Raw genomic sequence first — 19,330 nt, forward strand, 5'->3', positions numbered from 1 at the left:
GGACTGCCCAGCTCTGTTCCTCACAGCTGGCTAGAAAGGAACTTCTGCCCCCTTCTGAGCATTCAGGGGGAAAGGCACACACAACTCAGAAGCTGTATCTTGCTCTTTTGTCCCTCAGACTACATGATGTGAAGAGATGGGGTTGGAGGGTGCTTCAGGGATCCTGATACCCAGCCAGGAGAGCTCAGATTCATTTTTTCCCTCAAATCCTTGCTACACTGCCTTTTGCATCCCTTGTAAACATCTTGCAGGGGGAGGGCTTCTTGTGGAAGAGTAAGTCTATTCTATCACCTGTCCTATTGTCCTATTGCTCCTGTATTTCTTACACCTGTGGGGCAGCCCAGTGCTAGTTAGACCCCCACACCCCCAAATACTTAGGGAGCAAAGTCATGTCTCTGGCTAGAAATCAAAGTGACAAGCATTTTGTAATTTCTCCAGCCACTTGCTCTTGGGGAGTCCAGAGTGCTTTATGGACATGATTATATCCATTTAAGCTTCCATCAAGGAACTGGTCAGGTCATTACATCCCAGTGAATGCAAGGAATGGAATCTTAAGTTCTTCATTCCTGGTCCAGGCTTTAAGTGGCTTTCTAGACAAATGCCATGTTGACTTGTCCAGTGAGAATCAAGGTCTAGTCTAATACAGGAATGACTGACAGAAGAGCTGAAGCTCCAGAACCGCTCCCTGAAGCAGTAACCCACCTGGCCCAGAGTGAGAGCAGCTAAAGAAAAAGACTGAGAAAGAGAGGGAAACGTGGAAAGGAGCTAACACCTTTCCTTTCTTCCCCGTGCCAGGTTTGGGTGAAAGAAATGGGACCTGGATGCTCTCGCCAGAACTACACCGAGAGCCTAGAAGCCCTTTCCCCTCTGAGTTAAACTACTCACTTGCAGGTGCCTGAGCTGGCAAAAACTCGGAGAGTGTTGCCTTTAAAGTCTTGCAGCCTAGTTGTTCCCTCCATTGAGGAGGTGAAAAACTGGTTGGTATTGAGAGGGTTAAACTTCAGCCCAGTGATGCTCCCTCCAGCTCCAATCTAACACAAGGAAGAAAAAAGCCAGTGAGTGACAACGGCCCAGGAAGAGGACCAGGCCTGGGTGCACATACTCCGCTCAGACACAAGAGCCAGCCAGACTGCACTTGGGGCCAGGCCAGCTTAGATGCCTAGACAGTAGGATGCTCTCCACAGTACTGTTTCTTAAGGTTTTAGTTTTAATTTCATACTTTTTAATTAACATACAGTAAATTTGCTGTTTTTGGTATACAGTTCTATGAATTTTAACACACGTATAGATTTGAATAACCACCACCAAAATTAGGGTGCAGGACAGTTGTGTCACTTCCCCCAAAATCCCTTGTGCTCTCCCATTATAGTCCCATCCTCCCCCCGACTCCTATCCCCTGGCAACCACTGATCCGTTCTCCATCACTATACAATAGTTTTGCCTTTGACAGACTGTCATATAAATGAATTATACGGTATGCAGCCTTTTGAGACTGGCTTCTTTCATTTCACTCAGTGTAATGCCCCTGAGTTTCATCCAACTTGCTGTCTGTATCTATAGTTCATCCCATTTTATTGCTCAGTATTCCATTGTGTGAATGTACCATAATCTGTTTATCATATAACTGCTCTTTTCAGAAGAGCTTCAGCTTGGAACAGTGGCTGGGTTAGGAGGGCTGATGTCAGATCTGAGCTCCTTCCTGTTTTTTCCAGACATCTCAGACAATGATGATGAAAATAATCATGACATCAGTAGCATAACCTTATTAAGTGTTTATTATATATCAAGCACTGTTTTAAGAACTTTACATCCTCAAGGCTCTTCCTCCACTTCTCCCGTATGCTGTTGCTATCCCAGCCTTAGTTCTACAAGGCCTCTTACACAACATCCACTTAACTCAATCAGCATACTAACTGGTACTTTCCATTCCCTCTCTAAAACATTCTGATGCCCATGGTTCACCAAACCCTTGCTGCTATATGATAATCTGCTCCCACTAGCTGAGTTCTATGCTTACGAAGGGTTAGTTGTGTTTGTTCTTAAACCTATGTATGCCAGTTGTAGTTTGTATTGTAATCATGTAATTTAATTTACGTGATGTGATTTATTAAACATTTAAACTTTAAACACTTAAAACATTTCATCAAACGTAATTTAATTAAACTGATGAAATATGTGCAAAAAGAAAGACTATTGTTATTTCTATGAAATCCATATGAACGCTCTGGAAAAACTAGATAAAAATGATGTGCTATCGCTTCTCGGCCTTTTGGCTAAGATCAAGTGTAGTATCTGTTCTTATCAGTTTAATATCTGATACGTCCTCTATCCGAGGACAATATATTAAATGGATTTTTGGAGCAGGGAGTTGGAATAGGAGCTTGCTTCGTCCACTCCACGCATCGACCTGGTACTGCAGTACTTCCAGGAACGGTGCACCAAAAAAAAAAATAAATAAATAAAAAATAAAAAAAATAAAAAAAAATGATTTGCTAAAAAAAATGATTTGCTAAAAATAATAGTTGTTGAATTAAGCATGGGTGAGATACTTATAAACAATTAGGGTGGGAAACAGTAATAAAAATTTAAAAAGAATCTGCAATCAGATTGCTCCACAACTAATTTTAAATTATGTCTCCACTTTTGGGGAATGGAAACTAGACCCCATAAAAAAGGCATTATGGATATGGTTTATGTAAGACCAGGTGAACCCTAATCAGTGAACACTTACTCCAAGAAAAGGACTGGCCCTATGTCAAAGCGTTAGTAATAAACACATGTAAACAGTTTAAGGTAAAACGCATGAGCGTTCTAGCAAGGGTGGGCTAAATGGTTATGACCAGCTCTTGCACTGAGAAGGACTAACCAAACCTGGACAAAATATGAAAAAGAGATATGTTTGAGACTTCCAATTCCAGTGATGGTGGGTTAGCTGGTGTCAGGCCAACCTTCTGTCAAGAAAAACTAGAAAAGACAGAAAAAATACATGTTTTCAAAGGAAAGTCTGAAGTCAACGAAGAGCTATCAAGGCATCAAGGACTTGAAGTCCAGCCTCCTAGAGAGAAGAGAAGCAGAGAGGTACGCCTGACATTTCGATGCTGCTTTTCCTCTTGAGTCGTATGCAGATAAGAAAGTGGTGGCTGAGAAGCTGAAGAGAGGTTCTGTCCGTCTCAAGAGGGGCAAAAACTGGAGTTCAGACCTGTCAAGGAGGAGAGGTCTTGGAAAAAACCCAGCTTTTAGTTAGGATCCCCGAAACCCTAAAAATAAGAGCAAACTGGAAACAGACCATCCCTCACAAAGACTGAAGTCCAGATTCAAATCATTTCAATCGCTGATCAGATTAAGATGATCTGATTCCACCTGACCTGCCTGCCAGAGGAAAGAAATTCTTTCTGGAGGAAAATAACAGCACTCAAAACTTCAAATTATATCTCTACAAGTTTTTATATGCAATATTTGGCATCAAATCTAAAATTACCCAGAATATCAAATAACCAATAACTAAGAGAAAAAACAATAGTTGAAAGACACTCACAGGAGATCCAGGTATTGGTGCTATTAGACACAGGCTTTAAAATAATTGTAATTAGTATACATTTAAAAAATAGACCTAATTTAAAAATGGACAAAGGGAATTCCCTCGCGGTCCAGTGGTTGGGACTTGGTGCTTTCACTCCCGTGGCCCAGGGTTCAATCTCTGGTTGGGGAACTAAGATCTGGCAAGCTGCGCAGTGCAGCCAAAAAAAAAAAAAAATGGACAAAGGATTTCAACAGACATTTCTCCAAAGAAGATATACAAATAGTCAGTGGCACATGAAAAGATGCTCAACATCATTAGTCATTAGGGAATTGCAAATCAAAACCACAATGAAATACTATTTCACATCCACTAGGATGGCTATAATCAAAAAGACAATTACAAGTGTTGTAAGACAGCCTATGGAATGGGAGAAAATACTGCAAACTATATATCTGATCAGGGGTTAATATTAACAATATATAAGGAACTCGGACAGCTCAATAGCAAGAAAACAATCTGATTAAAAATGGGCAAAGGATTTGAATATACATTTTTCCAAAGAATATATACAGATGGCCAACAGGTATATGAAAAGGTGCTCAACATCACTAATCATCAGGGAAATGCAAAACTACAATGAGATATCACCTCACACCTGTTAGAATGACTATTATCAAAAAGACAAGCGATAACAAGTGCTGGCCAAGATGTGGAGAAGAGGGAACTCTTGAATACTGTTGATGGGAATGTAAATTGGTAGAGGCATTATGGAAAATAGTATGGAGGTTCCTCAAAAAATTTAAAACAGAACTACCATATGATCCAGTAATTCCATTTCTGGGTGTATATCAAAAGGAAATGAAATCAGTTTCTCAAAGAGTTCTGTCCTCCTGTGTTCACTGCAGCATTATTCACAATTGCCAAGATACGGAAACAACTTAAGTGTCTGCTGATGAATGAATGGATAAAGAAAATGTGGTATGTGTGTGTGTATAATGGAATATTACTCAGCCTTAAAAAAAGGAAATCCTGCCATTTGCAACAACATGGATGAACATGGAGGACGTCAGACACAGAAAAACAAATACTGAATGATCTCAATTTCATGTGCAATCTAAAAAAGTCAAACTCACAAAGGCAGAGAGTAGAATAGTGGTTGCCAGGGGCTGGGGTGGGGGGAGGGGAATGGGGAGTTGTTTGTCAAAGGGTACAAAGTTTCAGTTATTCTTGAGATCTAATGTACAGCATGGTGACTATAGTTAATATACTGTACTGTATACTTGAAATTTTCTGAGTAGATAAGTGTTCTCAGCACGCATGCGCACACACAAAAAACTATGTAAGGTGATGGATGTTAATTAGCTTGATGGTGTAATCATTTCACAGTACATACATGTATTAAAACATGATGTGGTACACCTTAAATATGTACAATTTTTGTCAGTTAAGTGTTGGTGAGGATGTGGAAGAACTGAAGCCCTCCTACATTGCTGGTGGGAAAGTGAAATGGAGCAGTTGCTTTGGCAAACAGGCAATTCCTCAAAAAATTAAACATAGAGTTACCATATGACCCAGGAGATATACACACCCAAGAGATATATACTCAACAGAAACGAATATGTTGATGTAAAAACTTGTATGCAGATATTCATAGGAGCATATTCATAATGATAGTTAAAAAAGCTAAATATCAATGACTCAAACATCCATCTCAAGGAGCTGTAAAACAAACAAGAAGCTAAAACCAAAGAAAGTAAAAAAAAAAGAACAGAAATTAATGAAATAAAACAAATACACTGTGGAAAGAATCAACAAAGCCAAAAGTTGGTTCCATGAAAAGACTAATATAATTAAATTGATAAATCCCTGGTGAGAATGACCAAACAAGAAGGCACAAATAACCAATTTAATGAATGGAAAAGATTATCAATATACATCTTAGACATTTTAAAAGATAATAAGAGGACATCATAAACAATCTTTTGCCAATAAATTTGAAAACTTAGAGTTAATAGTCAAATTCCTAGAAAAGTACAAACTTGCCAGACTGACAGAAGATGAAAAAGAAAAATCTGAATATGCTGGTATCTATTAAAGAAATTGAGTCACAACTAAAAACTTTCTTGCAAAGTAAATTCCAGATCCTAATGGCTTCAGTGGTGAATGTACTAAATATTTAAGGAAGAAACAATCTTTTTTTTTTAAACTTTATTTTCAAACTATCTCAAACTCATAGAAGAGTTGCAAGAATAGCACAAAGAACTGTTTTTCCGGAACCATTTGATAATAAATTGCCAACATGATGTCCCATCACACTCAAATACTTTATTGTGTACTTCCTACAAGAATATCCTCTGACATAGCCACAGTAAAACCGTAAAACCACCAAAACTTAGCGGTATCTAAAGTAGTTCAAGCTCATAGAAGCAGAAAGTAGAACTGTGGTTGCCAAAGGCTGGAGGGAAGGGGAAATGGTGAGTTGTTATTCAGTGGGCACAGTTTCAGTTTCACAAGATGAAAAAGTTCTAGAACTCTGTTGCAAAACAATGTGACTACAGTGTTAGTGCACTGAAAAATGGTTCAGATGATACATTTTGTGTTATGTGCTTTTCCCCCAGTTTTTAAAAGAAGCAGTATCACTTGCTAGAAATATAACTGTAAAGCTAAAAGAGTGAAAAAAAATAACATTTAAATGAAAAAATCGACTATAACTAATAAACCAAAACAAACAAAAAACAGTGTAGTTTACCACATTAATAGAATAGAGGAAGAAAATCATTGCTGACCTCAAGAGACAAAAAAGTATTTGATGAAATTCAATTATCATTCACGATAAGAGCTTCTGGCAAACTATGAATAAAAGAGGAACTTAATCTGATAAAAAGTATTTAAAAACAAGTTTTAAAAACAAACAAGCTCTTAGGTATATACACAAAAGAACTGAAAACAGTTCTAACAAAAACTTGTACATGAACATTCATGGCAGCTGAATCATAACAGCAAAAGGCAGAAACAATCCAAATGTCCATCAACAGATGAATGACAAAACAAAATTTGGTGTATTCATACAATTGAATATTATTCAACTACAAAAAGGATAACATGGTTGAACCCTGAAAACATTATGCTAAGTGAAAGGAGTCAGACCCCAAAGGACAAATATTTATTGTATGATTCCACTTACATGCAGTACCTAGAATAATCAAATTCAGAGACAGAAAACAGATTAGTAGGGCTGAGGGGAGGGGTAATAGAGAGTCATTGTTTAATGGGTACAGAGTTTTGGCGATGAAAGAGTTCTGGAGATGGATATTGATGATGGTTGCACAACAATGTAAATGTACTTAGTACCACTGAGTTGTATGCTTTAAAATGGTAATTTTCATGTTATGTATATCTTATCACAATAAAAAGTAGCAGAAACCTTGTTTAATGACAAAAAATGAAAGCCTTCTATAATCAAGAATAAGACAAGGGGCTTCCCTGGTGGCACAGTGGTTGAGAGTCCGCCTGCCGATGAGAGGACACAGGTTCGTGCCCTGGTCCGGGAGGATCCCACATGCTGTGGAGCGGCTGGGCCCGTGAGCCATGGCGGCTAAGCGTGTGCATCTGGAGCCTCTGCTCCACAGCGGGAGAGGCCACAACGGTGAGAGGCCCGCATACCGCAAAAAAAAAAAAAAAGAATAAGACAAGGATGTCTGTTATAGCCAACATTCAACAAAGTAGTAGAGGTCTTAGCCAATGGAATAAGGCAAAAAAAGAAGTGAAAAAATGGTAAAGTGAGAATTCAAACTCTCATTTATTTGTAGATGACAAAACTGTGTAGGAAAAAAATTTAAATCCTCAGAGAAACTATTAAAATTAGTTAAGTATGAATTTCTACTTCCAGCTATGATGGAGTGTCAGAAACCAGATATATCCTCCTGCCTTACACAACTAAAAAAAAATGAAAAAATACATGAAATGAGTTTTCAGACATTGGGCAACAGGCAGCACAAGACAAGAGGGAAAGAAATGAGGCAGCCCTGCAATTGTCCCAGCTTACTGCTTGGAAAGAGTATCCAGGCTGCAGCACAGGGAGAGAGGACCCAAACAGCCTAATAGTCTCATTAAGCTGAGGTGACAAGTTGGGAAAGCCAACGGGGCAAGAATTTGTGGGGGAGAATGCTGGAGGGGGAGATATACAGAGAGAGCATTCTGGAGATTTTCAGAGGGGTCCCCTCAGGCCTTGGAGTAAATATTGTTGGATAAATATGTATAAGGAAACTACATAAGGCTGAGGTAAAACCACCAGAAGTGAGTAGAAGGAGAAATCCTCAGAACAGTCTGTATTCTCACCATCCAGAATGAAAAAATTCTTAATATACAGAACATTGAGTAGAGTCCTCAGAAGGGTACTGCCTCAGGGTGAGGTCAACTCACATCTAAACTACAGGCTGCCTTAGACCCATGCTAACTGGAGTAGGTTGAATAATGGTCCCCCAAGATGTCCATGCCCTGATCCCTGGAACCTGTGAATATTACTTTAGATGACAAAGGGACCATTTTTAAAGCAGCCAAAAGAAAAAATGAAAAATCACATGAAGAGGAACATAAGAATGAGAGCAAACTTTGCATCAGAAATTATCTTTAAAGTACTAAAAGAAAAAAAAAAGTCCTATGAACCTAGAATTCTATACCCAGCAAAATTACCTTCAAAAAAAAAAAAAAAAAAAACGGAGGGGGGGGCAAAATAAAGACATTCTCAGACAAACAAAAGGGAAAAAACCATCACCAACCAACCTACATTACAGGAAATGTTAAAGGAATCTCTTTAAGCAGAAAGAAAATGGAAAATGTTACCAAAAGGAAGTCTGGATCATACAAAGGAGTGAAAAGCCCTGGAGATGGCAAATATGTGGGTAAATATTGAAGTTTTTTTTTCCACTTAAAAAATATCTTGGGACTTCCCTGGGTCCAGTGGTAAAGCATCCACCTTCCAATGCAGGGGACACAGGTTCGATCCCTGGTTGGGGAACTAAGATCCCACATGCCACGGGGCAACTAAGCCCGTGCGCTGCAACTACAGAGCTCGTGCGCCTCAACGAGAGAGCCTGCCTGCTGAAAACTAAAGAGCCCATGTGCTCTGGAGCCTGAGCGCCACAACTAGAGAGAAGCCAACGTGCCACAACAGAGCCCGCACTGCAATGAAAGATCTCGTGTGCCTCAACGAAGATCCCGCATGCCCCAATTAAGTCCTGACGCAGCCAAAAAAAGTAACAATAATAAAGTAAATATTAAAAAAAATTAAAAATTAAAAAAATATCTTTAGGGACTTCCCTGGTGGTCCAGTGGCTAAGACTCCACGCTCCCAATGCAGGTGGCCTGCGTTCGATCCCTGGTCAAGGAACTAGATCACATGCTGCAACTAAGAGTTCGCTTGCCGCAACTAAAGATTGCGCATACCGCAACAAAGATCCCATGTGCCACAACTAAAACCCAGTACAGCCAAATAAATAAATAAATATTTATAAAAATAAATAAAAAATATCTTTAAAAGATACCTGCCCTGCAATCCAGCTATTCCACAACTAGGTATTTACTCGAGAAAAATGAAAACATATATCCACACAAAGACTTGTACATGCATGTTCACAGCAGCTTTATTTGCAACAGTCAAAAACTGGAAAAAGTCCAAATGCCCTTCGACAGGTGAATGGATAAATAAACTGTGGTATATCGATACACTGGAAAACTACTCAGAAAGAAAAAAAATACTACTGATACATGCAAAAACGTAGATGAATCTCAAATATTTATACTGCATGAAAGAAGCCAAAAAAAAAGAGTATATATTGTATGGTGCCATTTATATAAAAGCCTTGAAAATGCAAATTTATCAATAGGGATAGAAAGTGGATCAATGGTTTTCAGGTGTCAGAACAGAGGGAAGAAAGGGATGGATTGCCAAGGTGTGTGAGGAAACTTCGGGGGTGATGGATATGTTCATTATTTTAATTGTGGTGATGGTTTCATGGTTGTATACGTATGTCAAAACTCATCAAATCGTACACTTTAAACATGTGCAGTTTATCATATGTTAGCTATATCTCAATAAAGATTTAACAAAAAACAGAAACAAAAAGATAATTGTGTAAAGCAAAAATAAAAATGTAGGGTTTATAACATACGTAGAAGTAAAATGTAGGACAATGACAGAAGGGAGAAAACAGAAGTAAATATATAGTTGTAAGAGTCTTACAATACATGTGAAGTGGTATAACATTATTTGAAGGTTCTCTCTTACATTAAAGATGTACATTGTGGGGAATTCCCTGGTGGTCCAGTGGTTAGGACTCCTCACTTTCACTGCCAAGGGCCCAGGTTCAATCCCTAGTCAGGGAACTAAGATCCCACAAGCTGTGTGGTCAAAAAAAAAGAGATGTACATTATAAACCCAAGAACAACTACTAAAAGAGAGAAAAGAGAAAGGAAAAGAAGTGTAACTAATAATCCAATAGTGGAGATAAAATGGAATCATAAAAAGTACTCAACCAAAAAGAAGACAAGAAAAAAAGAAAAATGGAGCAAAGCAATGGGACAAATAGAAATATAAGATAACAGACTTAAACCCAATCATATTTATAATCATATTAAATGTAAATGGTCAAATGCTCCAATTAAAAGGTAGAGATTTGGGGCTTCCCTGGTGGTGCAGTGGTTGAGAGTCCGCCTGCCGATGCAAGGGACACGGGTTCGTGCCCTGGTCCAGGAAGATCCCACATGCCGCAGAGCAGCTAGGCCCGTGAGCCATGGCCGCTGAGCCTGTGCGTCCGGAGCCTGTGCTCCACAACAGGAGAGGCCACAGCAGTGAGACGCCTCTGTACCCCCCCAAAAAAAAAAAAAAAGGTAGAGATTGTCAGATTGGATTTTTTTTTTGGCTGTGCCACCATGTGGCTTGTGGGATCTTAGTTCCCCAACCACGGACTGAACCCAGGCCCTCAGCAGTGAAAGCACCAAGTCTTTTTTTTTTTTTTTTTACATCTTTATTGGAGTATAATTGCTTTACAATGGTGTGTTAGCTTCTGCTTTATAACAAAAAGCACCAAGTCTTAACCACTGGACCACCAGGGAACTTCCCACAGGTTAACTTTATTTTAAATGAAATTTTTTAAAAAATTACTGAGATATTGACATATAACACTGTATTAGTTTTAGGAGTCCTAACCACTGGACCACCATGGAATTCCCAGATTGGATTTTTTTTTACATGCTATCTACAGGAAGCTCATTTATATACAAATACACAAATACATTAAGAATAAAAGGATGAAAAAAAAAGATATACAATGCAAATACTAATGATAAAAAAGCTGCAGTGGCTACATTAATATCAAAGATTTCAAGACAAGAAATATTACCAGGGGTAAAGGGAGACATCACACAATGACAAAGTTGTCAATTCATCAAAATGACATAATTTTAAACGTGTAAGCACCTAATAACAGAGTTTCCAAATGCTTGAAGCAAACACTAAAGGAAAATAGACAGAACCACAATTTTATAGTTGAAGATTCCAATATTCCTCTCTCAATAATTGATGAGACATAAAATCAATAAGGATACAGAACATTAAGAAAAAAAAAGATACAAAATATTTAAACAACACTATCAACCAACTTAACCTAACTGACATTTAGAGAATAATTCACCCCAAAACAGGGACTTCCCTGGCAGTCCAGTGATTAAGACTCCATCCTTCCACTGCAGGCGGCATGGGTTCTATCCGTGGTCAGGGAACTAAGATCCCACATGCTGCGCAGTGCAGACACAGGAAAAAAAAAAAAAAATTCACCCCAAAATAGCAGAATACACATTCTTTTTCAAATGCATATGGAAAACTCACTAAGATAGTCTGTATGCTCAGCCAAAATACAAATAAAAAATGTAAAATGACTGGAAATCACGTAAAATGTCTTTTGTTCGTAACAGAATTGAACTAGAAATCAATAACAGGGAGGTATCTCAACAATGCCCAAATATTTGGAAATTAAACAAAATACTTCAGAATAACCCATAGGTCAAAGAAGAAATCATAAAGAATTTGGGGGGCTTCCCTGGTGGTGCAGTAGTTGAGAGTCCGCCTGCTGATGCAGGGGACACGGGTTCGTGCCCTGGTCCGGGAGGATCCCACGTGCCGCGAAGCGGCTGGGCCCGTGAGCCATGGCTGCTGGGCCTGTGCGTCCGGAGCCTGTGCTCCACAGCAGGAGAGGCCACAACAGTGAGAGGCCCGCGTACCGCAAAAAAAAAAAAAAAGAATTTGGAAAATAATTTGAACTGAATGGAAACAAAAACACAACAAAATCTGTGAGACGCAGTTAAGAAATAGAGGGAAATGTATAGCATTAAATGGTTATATTAGAAAAGAAAGGTCTCAAATAAACAATTCAAGTTTCTATCTTAAGAAACCAGAAAAAGAAAAGCAAATTATACCCAAAGTAAGCATAGGAAAGAAAATAATACAACAAAAGTCAACAAAAAAGAAAACAGAAAAACAACAGAGAAAAAAAATCAATGAAACTAAAAACTGGTTCTTTGAAAATATCAACAAAATTGATAATCCTCTAACAAGACTGATTAGGGAAAAAAAAAAAAAGAAGACACAAATTACCAATATCAAGAAATATGAGGGGGCTTCCCTGGTGGCGCAGTGGTTGGGGTTCCGCCTGCCGATACAGGGGACGCGGGTTCGTGCCCTGGTCCGGGAGGATCCCACGTGCCGCGGAGCGGCTGGGCCCGTGAGCCATGGCCACTGAGCCTACACGTCCGGAGCCTGTGCTCCACAATGGGAGAGGCCACAGCGGTGAGAGCTCCGCGTACCGCAAAAAAAAAAAAAAAAGAAATATGAGGGAGGACATTACTACAGATCCTATGTATATTAAAAGGATAATAAGGGACTACTATGATCAACTTTACACCACTAAATTCAAAAATTTAGATAAAGTGGACAAATTACTTGAAAGAAACTACCAAGCTCCTTCAGGAAGAAATAGATAACCTAAATTGCCCTGTATCTATTAAGAAATTGAATATATAGTTAGAAACCCTCCAACAAAGAAAACTCCGGGCCCAGATGGCTTCACTAGTGAATGCTATTAAAAAATTTAAGAAAGGAATAGTACCAATTCTATACAAATTATTCCAGAAAATTCAAGTGGAGGGAATACTTCCCAACTCTTTACAGGAGGTCTACATTACCCTGATACCAAAACCAAAGGTATTACCAAAAAAAGGAAATAAGATATATATTTTTAAATTTTATTTATTTTAATTTTTTAATTAAATTTAATTTTTAATTAATTAATTTTATTTTATTTTTATTTATTTATTTTTGGCCCAGTAGCATGTGGGAATCTTAGTGCCCCAACCAGGGATCGAACCCGCGCCTCCTTCAGTGGAAGCATGGAGTCTTAACCACTGGACCGCCAGGGAAGTCCAGGAAATAAGATATTTTTAAGTGGTCGTCATCTGGTACAAGATGACTAAACTAGAATATGATCTAATAAGTAAAATACAACAGATTCTAGGATAGAATATTTACATAAAAATATAAGTAGAAGAACGGGTGTGTATAACGGTATATACACGCACATAAAGATGCCTCAAATGGGGATTTCAGGTAATAGTTACTTTATTCTTTATACTTTTTTCTGTATTGCCTGAATTTCTTGCAATGAGCACAGGTCATTTTTACAATGAGAATAAAATAATCTTCATTTTGAAAATGTAATACATGTCCCCTTGCCAAGGGCCTGAAAGATTAAGATCAGAGCCAAGGTCAGATGACTAAAGAAATGACAAAATGAAGCACTGCTGCTCCCTCAGTCACTGGTCTCAAATCAACTTTCTGCTGTCAGTTCCTGGGAGTAAAAACAGACAGTTCTCCAGACCACCTACCCTTCTCCTGCTACAACCTAGTTCCCTACTAGTCACAGAGTTCAAATGCCCAGACCAATCTCCACAACAGTGTGTAAGGAAACTTCACTTAAATGCACATCATAATAAAGGGTGATATAAACCAAAAGCAGCTTCAGCCTGACACAAGTTCAAAGCAGTTATCATTCCCCTTTTTGTCAGGAAACTCTTCCCCTAGGACACTCTTAGGCTGTTTCTTAAAGTTCTCTATTCCCATGTCCTGGATGCCTAGGAAAAAAACCAACCTCCTCCTGCCTGAGCTCTGGGTTCTGACTCCAACTTAAAGCTACCCCTCCTGGGGGTCACCTGTCTCACCAGCTGGGTAGACAGACCACCAAGTAATCCCCTGGCTGCCTTTCTTTGGGCTTCAGGCACTTATTTTCTTGAACACTGATCTCATACCTTGAATCCTAATCTTCAAGCCTGCCTAACCTGGCCTTTTCTGATGAGCTGCTCTCCAAACCCTCCACTTAAAAGAACTCATCCTGGGTTTACCTTTGGCCTCTAAACCTGAGGTAGAAAAACAGTGAGCTAATGCAGAATCCAGTTCACAAATGTGTTTTGTTTAGCTACAGAGCATGTTCAATTTCACTTAGTTCCCAACATTAAAAACCAGGATATTTTAAATTGAAACCCCTGAGTACTGTTGGCGGGAATGTAAAATGGTACAGCCTCTATGGAAAACAGTATGGTGGTTCCTCAAAAAATGAAAAATAGAGTCACAATGTGATCCAGCAATTCCACTATGGGTACATAACCAAAAGAACTGAAAGCTGGGGCTTGAAGAGATATCTGTACAACCGCGTTCACAGCAGCATTATTCACAAAAGCCAAAAGGTGGAAGCAACCCAAATGTCCATCAACAGATGAATGGATAAACAAAATGTGGTACATACATACAGTGGAGTATTATTCAGCCTTAAAAGGGAAGAAAATTCTGACACGTGCTGCAACACGGATAAAACTTGAGGACACTGTGCTAAGTGAAATAAGCCTATCACAAAAGGACAAATACTGTCTGATTCCACTTGTATGAGATACTTAGTCAAAATCATAGAGACAGAAAGCAGAATGTGGTTGCCAGGGTCTGGAGGGAAGGAGGAATGGGGAATTAGTGTTTAATGGCTACAGAGTTTCAGTTTTGCAAGATGAAAAAGTTCTGGAGACTGGTTACACAAGAATGTAAATGTACTTAAAGCCACTGAGCTGTAAACTTAAAAATGGTTAAGATGGTAAATTTTATATGTGTTTCATTACAATTTTTTAAAGTCAGAACATTTCAGTCTTCATTTGAAAAAATCAGATCTGATACCTCAGGACCTAGATTCTCACCTGTCAACCATCTCCAATTTACCACTAACCACCATCCTACATCATTCTTTTATCTGTCTGGCTTCTTTACGCATGTGAATTTGTGGCTCCTGCTCTAAACCCAGAGCATCACCTTTCACAGTATAGCCCTCCAATGTCAGTCCCCAGCTGGGCAAGCTAACGGTCTTGTCTTTGGTGGAGGGGCCAATACCCTCACCCCTCAGCGACTGATGACAAACACTAGCACAATTAAGAGCACCCCTAAAGAGCTCTATGCCAAACCTTGCCCCAAACACACTCTGCCTTTCCTCCTTTTCTCTCCATTTATCTAAATATTGTTCTTCCTCACTCCTCACTCATCTATGAAACCTCTATTGACTGTAATTCACAAGAGGTTCTTCCTTCTCTCATGTTCTGTATGTAGCATTTAGCATCTGTACTGCTGTATTGTTAGTTATCTTGTCGGTAGACATCCCACCTATCCAGTTATACTCCAAGCCCCTCATTCATTCAACAAATACAAAGCAGCTATCTAGGCCAAACATTGTTTTAGGTACTGGGGTTACAGTGGTAAATCAGAAAAACAAGGTCCCTGCCATCATGGAGCTTACCTTCCAGTGGGTAAAGACAAACAAATAAGTAAAACATTTCAGATATTGATAAACATTGTGGGGGAAAAGTAAAGCAGGATAATGAGATAGGGAGTCATCAGTGATTAGGCAGAGCGGTCAGTAATAGCCTTTTTGAAAAAATATATTGAGCCGAGCCCTGAATGATAAGAGGGAGCCAGCCATGAGAAAACCATGGGAAAGAGCACTCCAGTCAAAGGGAACAGCAAGTGCAAAGACTCAGCTTCAGGAATAGAAATAGCCAGTATGGCTAAAGCATAGGGAATGAGGAAAGACAGTAGTACAAGATGAGGCCAAGGAGGTAAGAAAGGGCTTAGATTCTAGGTGATTTACGAGGGTGATCAATATTTCATACTTCCTAATATTTTAAGGGCAGGCGTTCAATAAAGAGTTGAGTATCATCACCATTGACCCGTTTGAAAATACCCACAGTTATTTTTGATCCCAATTATCTCCTTGTTACCGGATGACTTTTCATCCCTTCAACACTCACTTCTTCAGCACTATCGTCTGGCACAGGGAACTGCTCACCCCTTTAATGAAGGTGGGTTTGTCCTTTATGCCAAAGTTCCAGAGCAAGATATCTCCCCCTTTGGAACCCACAGCCAGGGTGCTGGGGTGAGTTGGGTGCCACGCCAGGGATGTGGCCCTCCTGTCAAAAGGGGCAGCCTTTTGGAATATCCGGTAAGAAGCCAGAGAGTTCAAAAAGGACTGCTGGAGACCCTGATACAGAGAGAAAAAAATTAAGTTGAATTAAAACGTAAGGGTAAATTGCCAATCTCTGACTCCCGCATAGATAAGTGGGGTCAGGTCCTCCCACTAAAGGAAAAATAACTGCCTGACTCTGTGCATAAAAATATTTGCAATATACATGATCTAATCATGGAAAGCAAAGAGGCAGGGTGCATTCCTGCTGGGACGCCCTACAGCATAGGACTTCTACATGGCTGAGTGCCCAGTGGGCACTTCTACATGACTGAGTGCCCAGGAGTCAACACGATGGGGGTGATCTGACCACTCCGCCGACCCACTGAACCAACCCAGCATCTAATTTTGGACCATCCAGCAGTAAAAAAAAAAAAAAGGCACCATGCAAACCCTTGAGCTCTTCAGCCAGGAAACGCCTCACCTGCTGTAGTGATGGCCAGGCAGCTGTGCCCAGCTTATGCTGGTGGAGGGCCCTGACGATGCTGCATGGTGGCGGGACCCGCAGGCTAGCCAACCCCGCCCAAAGGCAGCCTGAGTCAAATCTTCTGCTAGGACCTGCCAAGCAGAACAGACACATATTTTCCGCTCCAATCTCACTCAAAGATTTTTCTGCTGAAACATCCCCAAAAGAAAGCCTTGTTCCTTCATTCGGCATAGACAATCTCTCTTATCATCTCCTAAGGTTTTTCCACGTTCTGCTCAGTCTCACCCAGCACAACAAATAAATAGTGAGTAGGAATTCAGCCCCTTCCAAAAAACATTCCCCAAAATAGTACTTCTGAAGTGAAACTATGACCTTGCGGGGTTCCTGAGAACTGAGCCAAAGAAACACATGAGAACTGCAGAACTCTTCCCAGTTTGGGCTGGAAAACTAGTGATAGGGTTGGGTGACAATTTAAAAGTTATACATAAAGCACAATAAAAAGATTTTAGGACAGCATAGAAGTGACTTTTCGGGAAAAGCAGTTTCTTTAAATCCTATATTAAAATAATGTAGAGGTGACCAGTGGTTGGCCCTAAGTGCAATCTCTTCTCCTTAAAACCAGCAGGATCCATAGGGTCCGGTGTGGCGCTAAATTCGCTAGGCTACTTTGGGGAAGGCAGATCCACCTAGAATAGGAATAAAGCAACTCTGGATTACCAACATGTATTTGAGGACCTGATCTCTATGAATCCCGCCTCGTGACAACCGATTCTTTCTTCTCATGAACAAAAAAAACACTTCATCAACAACCCCCTGTCTTTGGAGTTCCCTACATTCCTTATAGCCCCAGGTTCAAGCCCCAATAAACCCCTAAGAATGAGTTTTCGAAGGAAGGAAGGAGGGAAATGGGAGGGTTTCCGCAGTTAAACCAAAAGGACATACAGCTAGCAATCGTGACTAGAGAAATTAAGTACACACACCACTAGGCAAAGTGGGATTATCTTAAGCAGTCCTCAGTGTGTAAAAATTCTGGTACAAACAAGGAATTTGAAAAGTCCGTTGTGTCTGTTGTAATGGAGCTCATCTGCCTCTTCCTGTCACCTGAGGGAGGTTAAGCCCAAGCTCTAAGGTGTCATAGGACCTGCAGACAAAATGCACAGCCTGAGGCGTTCATAATTTGGGACAGCCTCAGGGACCCAGGCGCACCCACCCCCCACTCCAGCCTCCTGTGTGAGAACCCCAAATGGCGGAATTAATTAAAGCAGCAGGCGCAGGCAGTACCGGGGCCCTTCAAACAGAGCTTCTTGGCCTCGGGCTCCAGCTCCCAGGGGCTTCTGTTCCTCTTGCTCTTGGGGCGCACAACCACCTCGGGGGTCTTCTGGGTTTCTGGGCGTTTCCTGGGAGCCATGGCGTCCTCCGTGCGAAGGGGTACTATGCCTTATGCCGAGATGACCGACGAAAGATTGAGAAGCTTCTGGGGAAAAACAAGGCGGGGACCACAGAACCCGCTGAGCCACAGGTAGGCCAACTAAGCCAACTTCCCGCCAAACAGGCTCACCGGCAAGGCGGGGGCGCGCGCGGAGAGATGGGAAGTGTGTGAGGGGAGGGCCTCATCCGCTCCCCAGAGAAAAGGGATACCGCCTACGTGTTGGCCCTGAGCTAGTCCAAGTCAGCTGACCTGCCAGAAATAAACATGGCCGTTGGTGTTCGGCCTCGCAACTTGAAGCCTCTTCAGACGCGGCGCTGCCAGGCCTCTGGGCCCCGCCCCCCGCCCCAGACCGGATGCTAATCAAGGCTTCGGCTCCGCCTTCTCCACCTTCTACTTGGCGACCACGCCCTCTCGGGTTGTGTGATTGGCTGATCCGTACAGTTGGCGTGAGTAGGCTTTGTAGAAAGCAAACCGCATCCCGGCGGTGGAAACCGCGCTGATTCTGCCTGCTGGCTTTGCGGTCGATGTCAATTGCTTATACTTCTCCAGCTTTGACGAATCCCAGCGTCTCTGTGGAGAGTGGTTGAAACTCGCAGCTTTTAATTAAAGGTTCCCCAAACCTGCTTAGTGTCCTCCTAAGGAGCAACCCGGGGCAGTGATGATGGGCCGCAGAGCGTGCGGCTAACTGCCCAGGCTGAGGTCTTGTGCCAAAGGCCATCGCAGTGAGCCTCATAGGCGTCCCACCCGGCCCGACAGGAGACAGCTCTGATGCACCCCGCTTTCTGCGTCGAGCCAGGCAGGAGATGGGGTTGGTCGGGAACTGCTGGTCCTTTCCTTCCACCGTCTAAGTCAGGTGCCAGGTGCTTTGGGAGAGTGACAGGAGACAAAAATGCATTAATGGTAGATCCTACATTCAAGGAGCTTTCAGACAGGTAGGGACAGAAGAGAGTGCCAAAAAAAATAATAACTCTTGGAAAGAAATGATTGCTCCTAAAGAAAAATTGGAAAAAGCTTTCTTGATGGGAAGATCAGCTCAGGGTGTTAGAAATGGCAGCCAGCAGGGGAAAGGGCAAGCTAATGGTTTCTCCCCTGCAGGCCTGTAGCTGTGTTTTCAGAGCTGTGATACAGAAGCAAGCTGCCCTCTCCCCCTTACTCAGACCAGCCATTCGTTTCACCTCAGCGGGCACTCATTTCTGGAGGATCCTGAAGTATGAGAAACAGCCCTGCCCCTAAATAAGGTTTACAATCTACTAAGAAGAAAAATACATGCTAGGGCTTCCCGGGTGGTGCAGTGGTTAAGAATCTGTCTGCCAATGCAAGGGACACGGGTTCGAGCCCTGGACCGGAAGGATCCC

General features: G+C 41.1%; 1 protein-coding gene and 1 non-coding gene across 2 annotated transcripts in view; one reads left to right on the top strand and one right to left on the bottom strand.

The window, feature by feature from the left end:
• DDB2 (damage specific DNA binding protein 2) overlaps positions 1-18,224 on the bottom strand; it is a 22,017-nt gene extending 3,793 nt beyond the window's left edge. The window contains exons 1-4 of the mRNA XM_004264079.4: positions 17,828-18,224; positions 16,544-16,677; positions 15,946-16,137; positions 886-1,031 (exon numbers count right to left, since the gene is read on the bottom strand). Coding sequence (XP_004264127.1) covers positions 886-1,031; positions 15,946-16,137; positions 16,544-16,677; positions 17,828-17,954 — 599 coding nt within the window. The 5' untranslated portion in view covers positions 17,955-18,224. The remainder of the gene's footprint in view (positions 1-885; positions 1,032-15,945; positions 16,138-16,543; positions 16,678-17,827) is intronic.
• On the top strand, positions 2,254-2,444 carry LOC117199084 (U2 spliceosomal RNA). The gene has a single exon (XR_004480280.1). It is a non-coding gene; the product is annotated as a U2 spliceosomal RNA (small nuclear RNA).
• Positions 18,225-19,330: the final 1,106 nt, after the last annotated feature.

The sequence above is a fragment of the Orcinus orca genome, chromosome 8 (genome assembly GCF_937001465.1).
Source record: "Orcinus orca chromosome 8, mOrcOrc1.1, whole genome shotgun sequence".
Lineage (NCBI taxonomy): Eukaryota > Metazoa > Chordata > Mammalia > Artiodactyla > Delphinidae > Orcinus > Orcinus orca.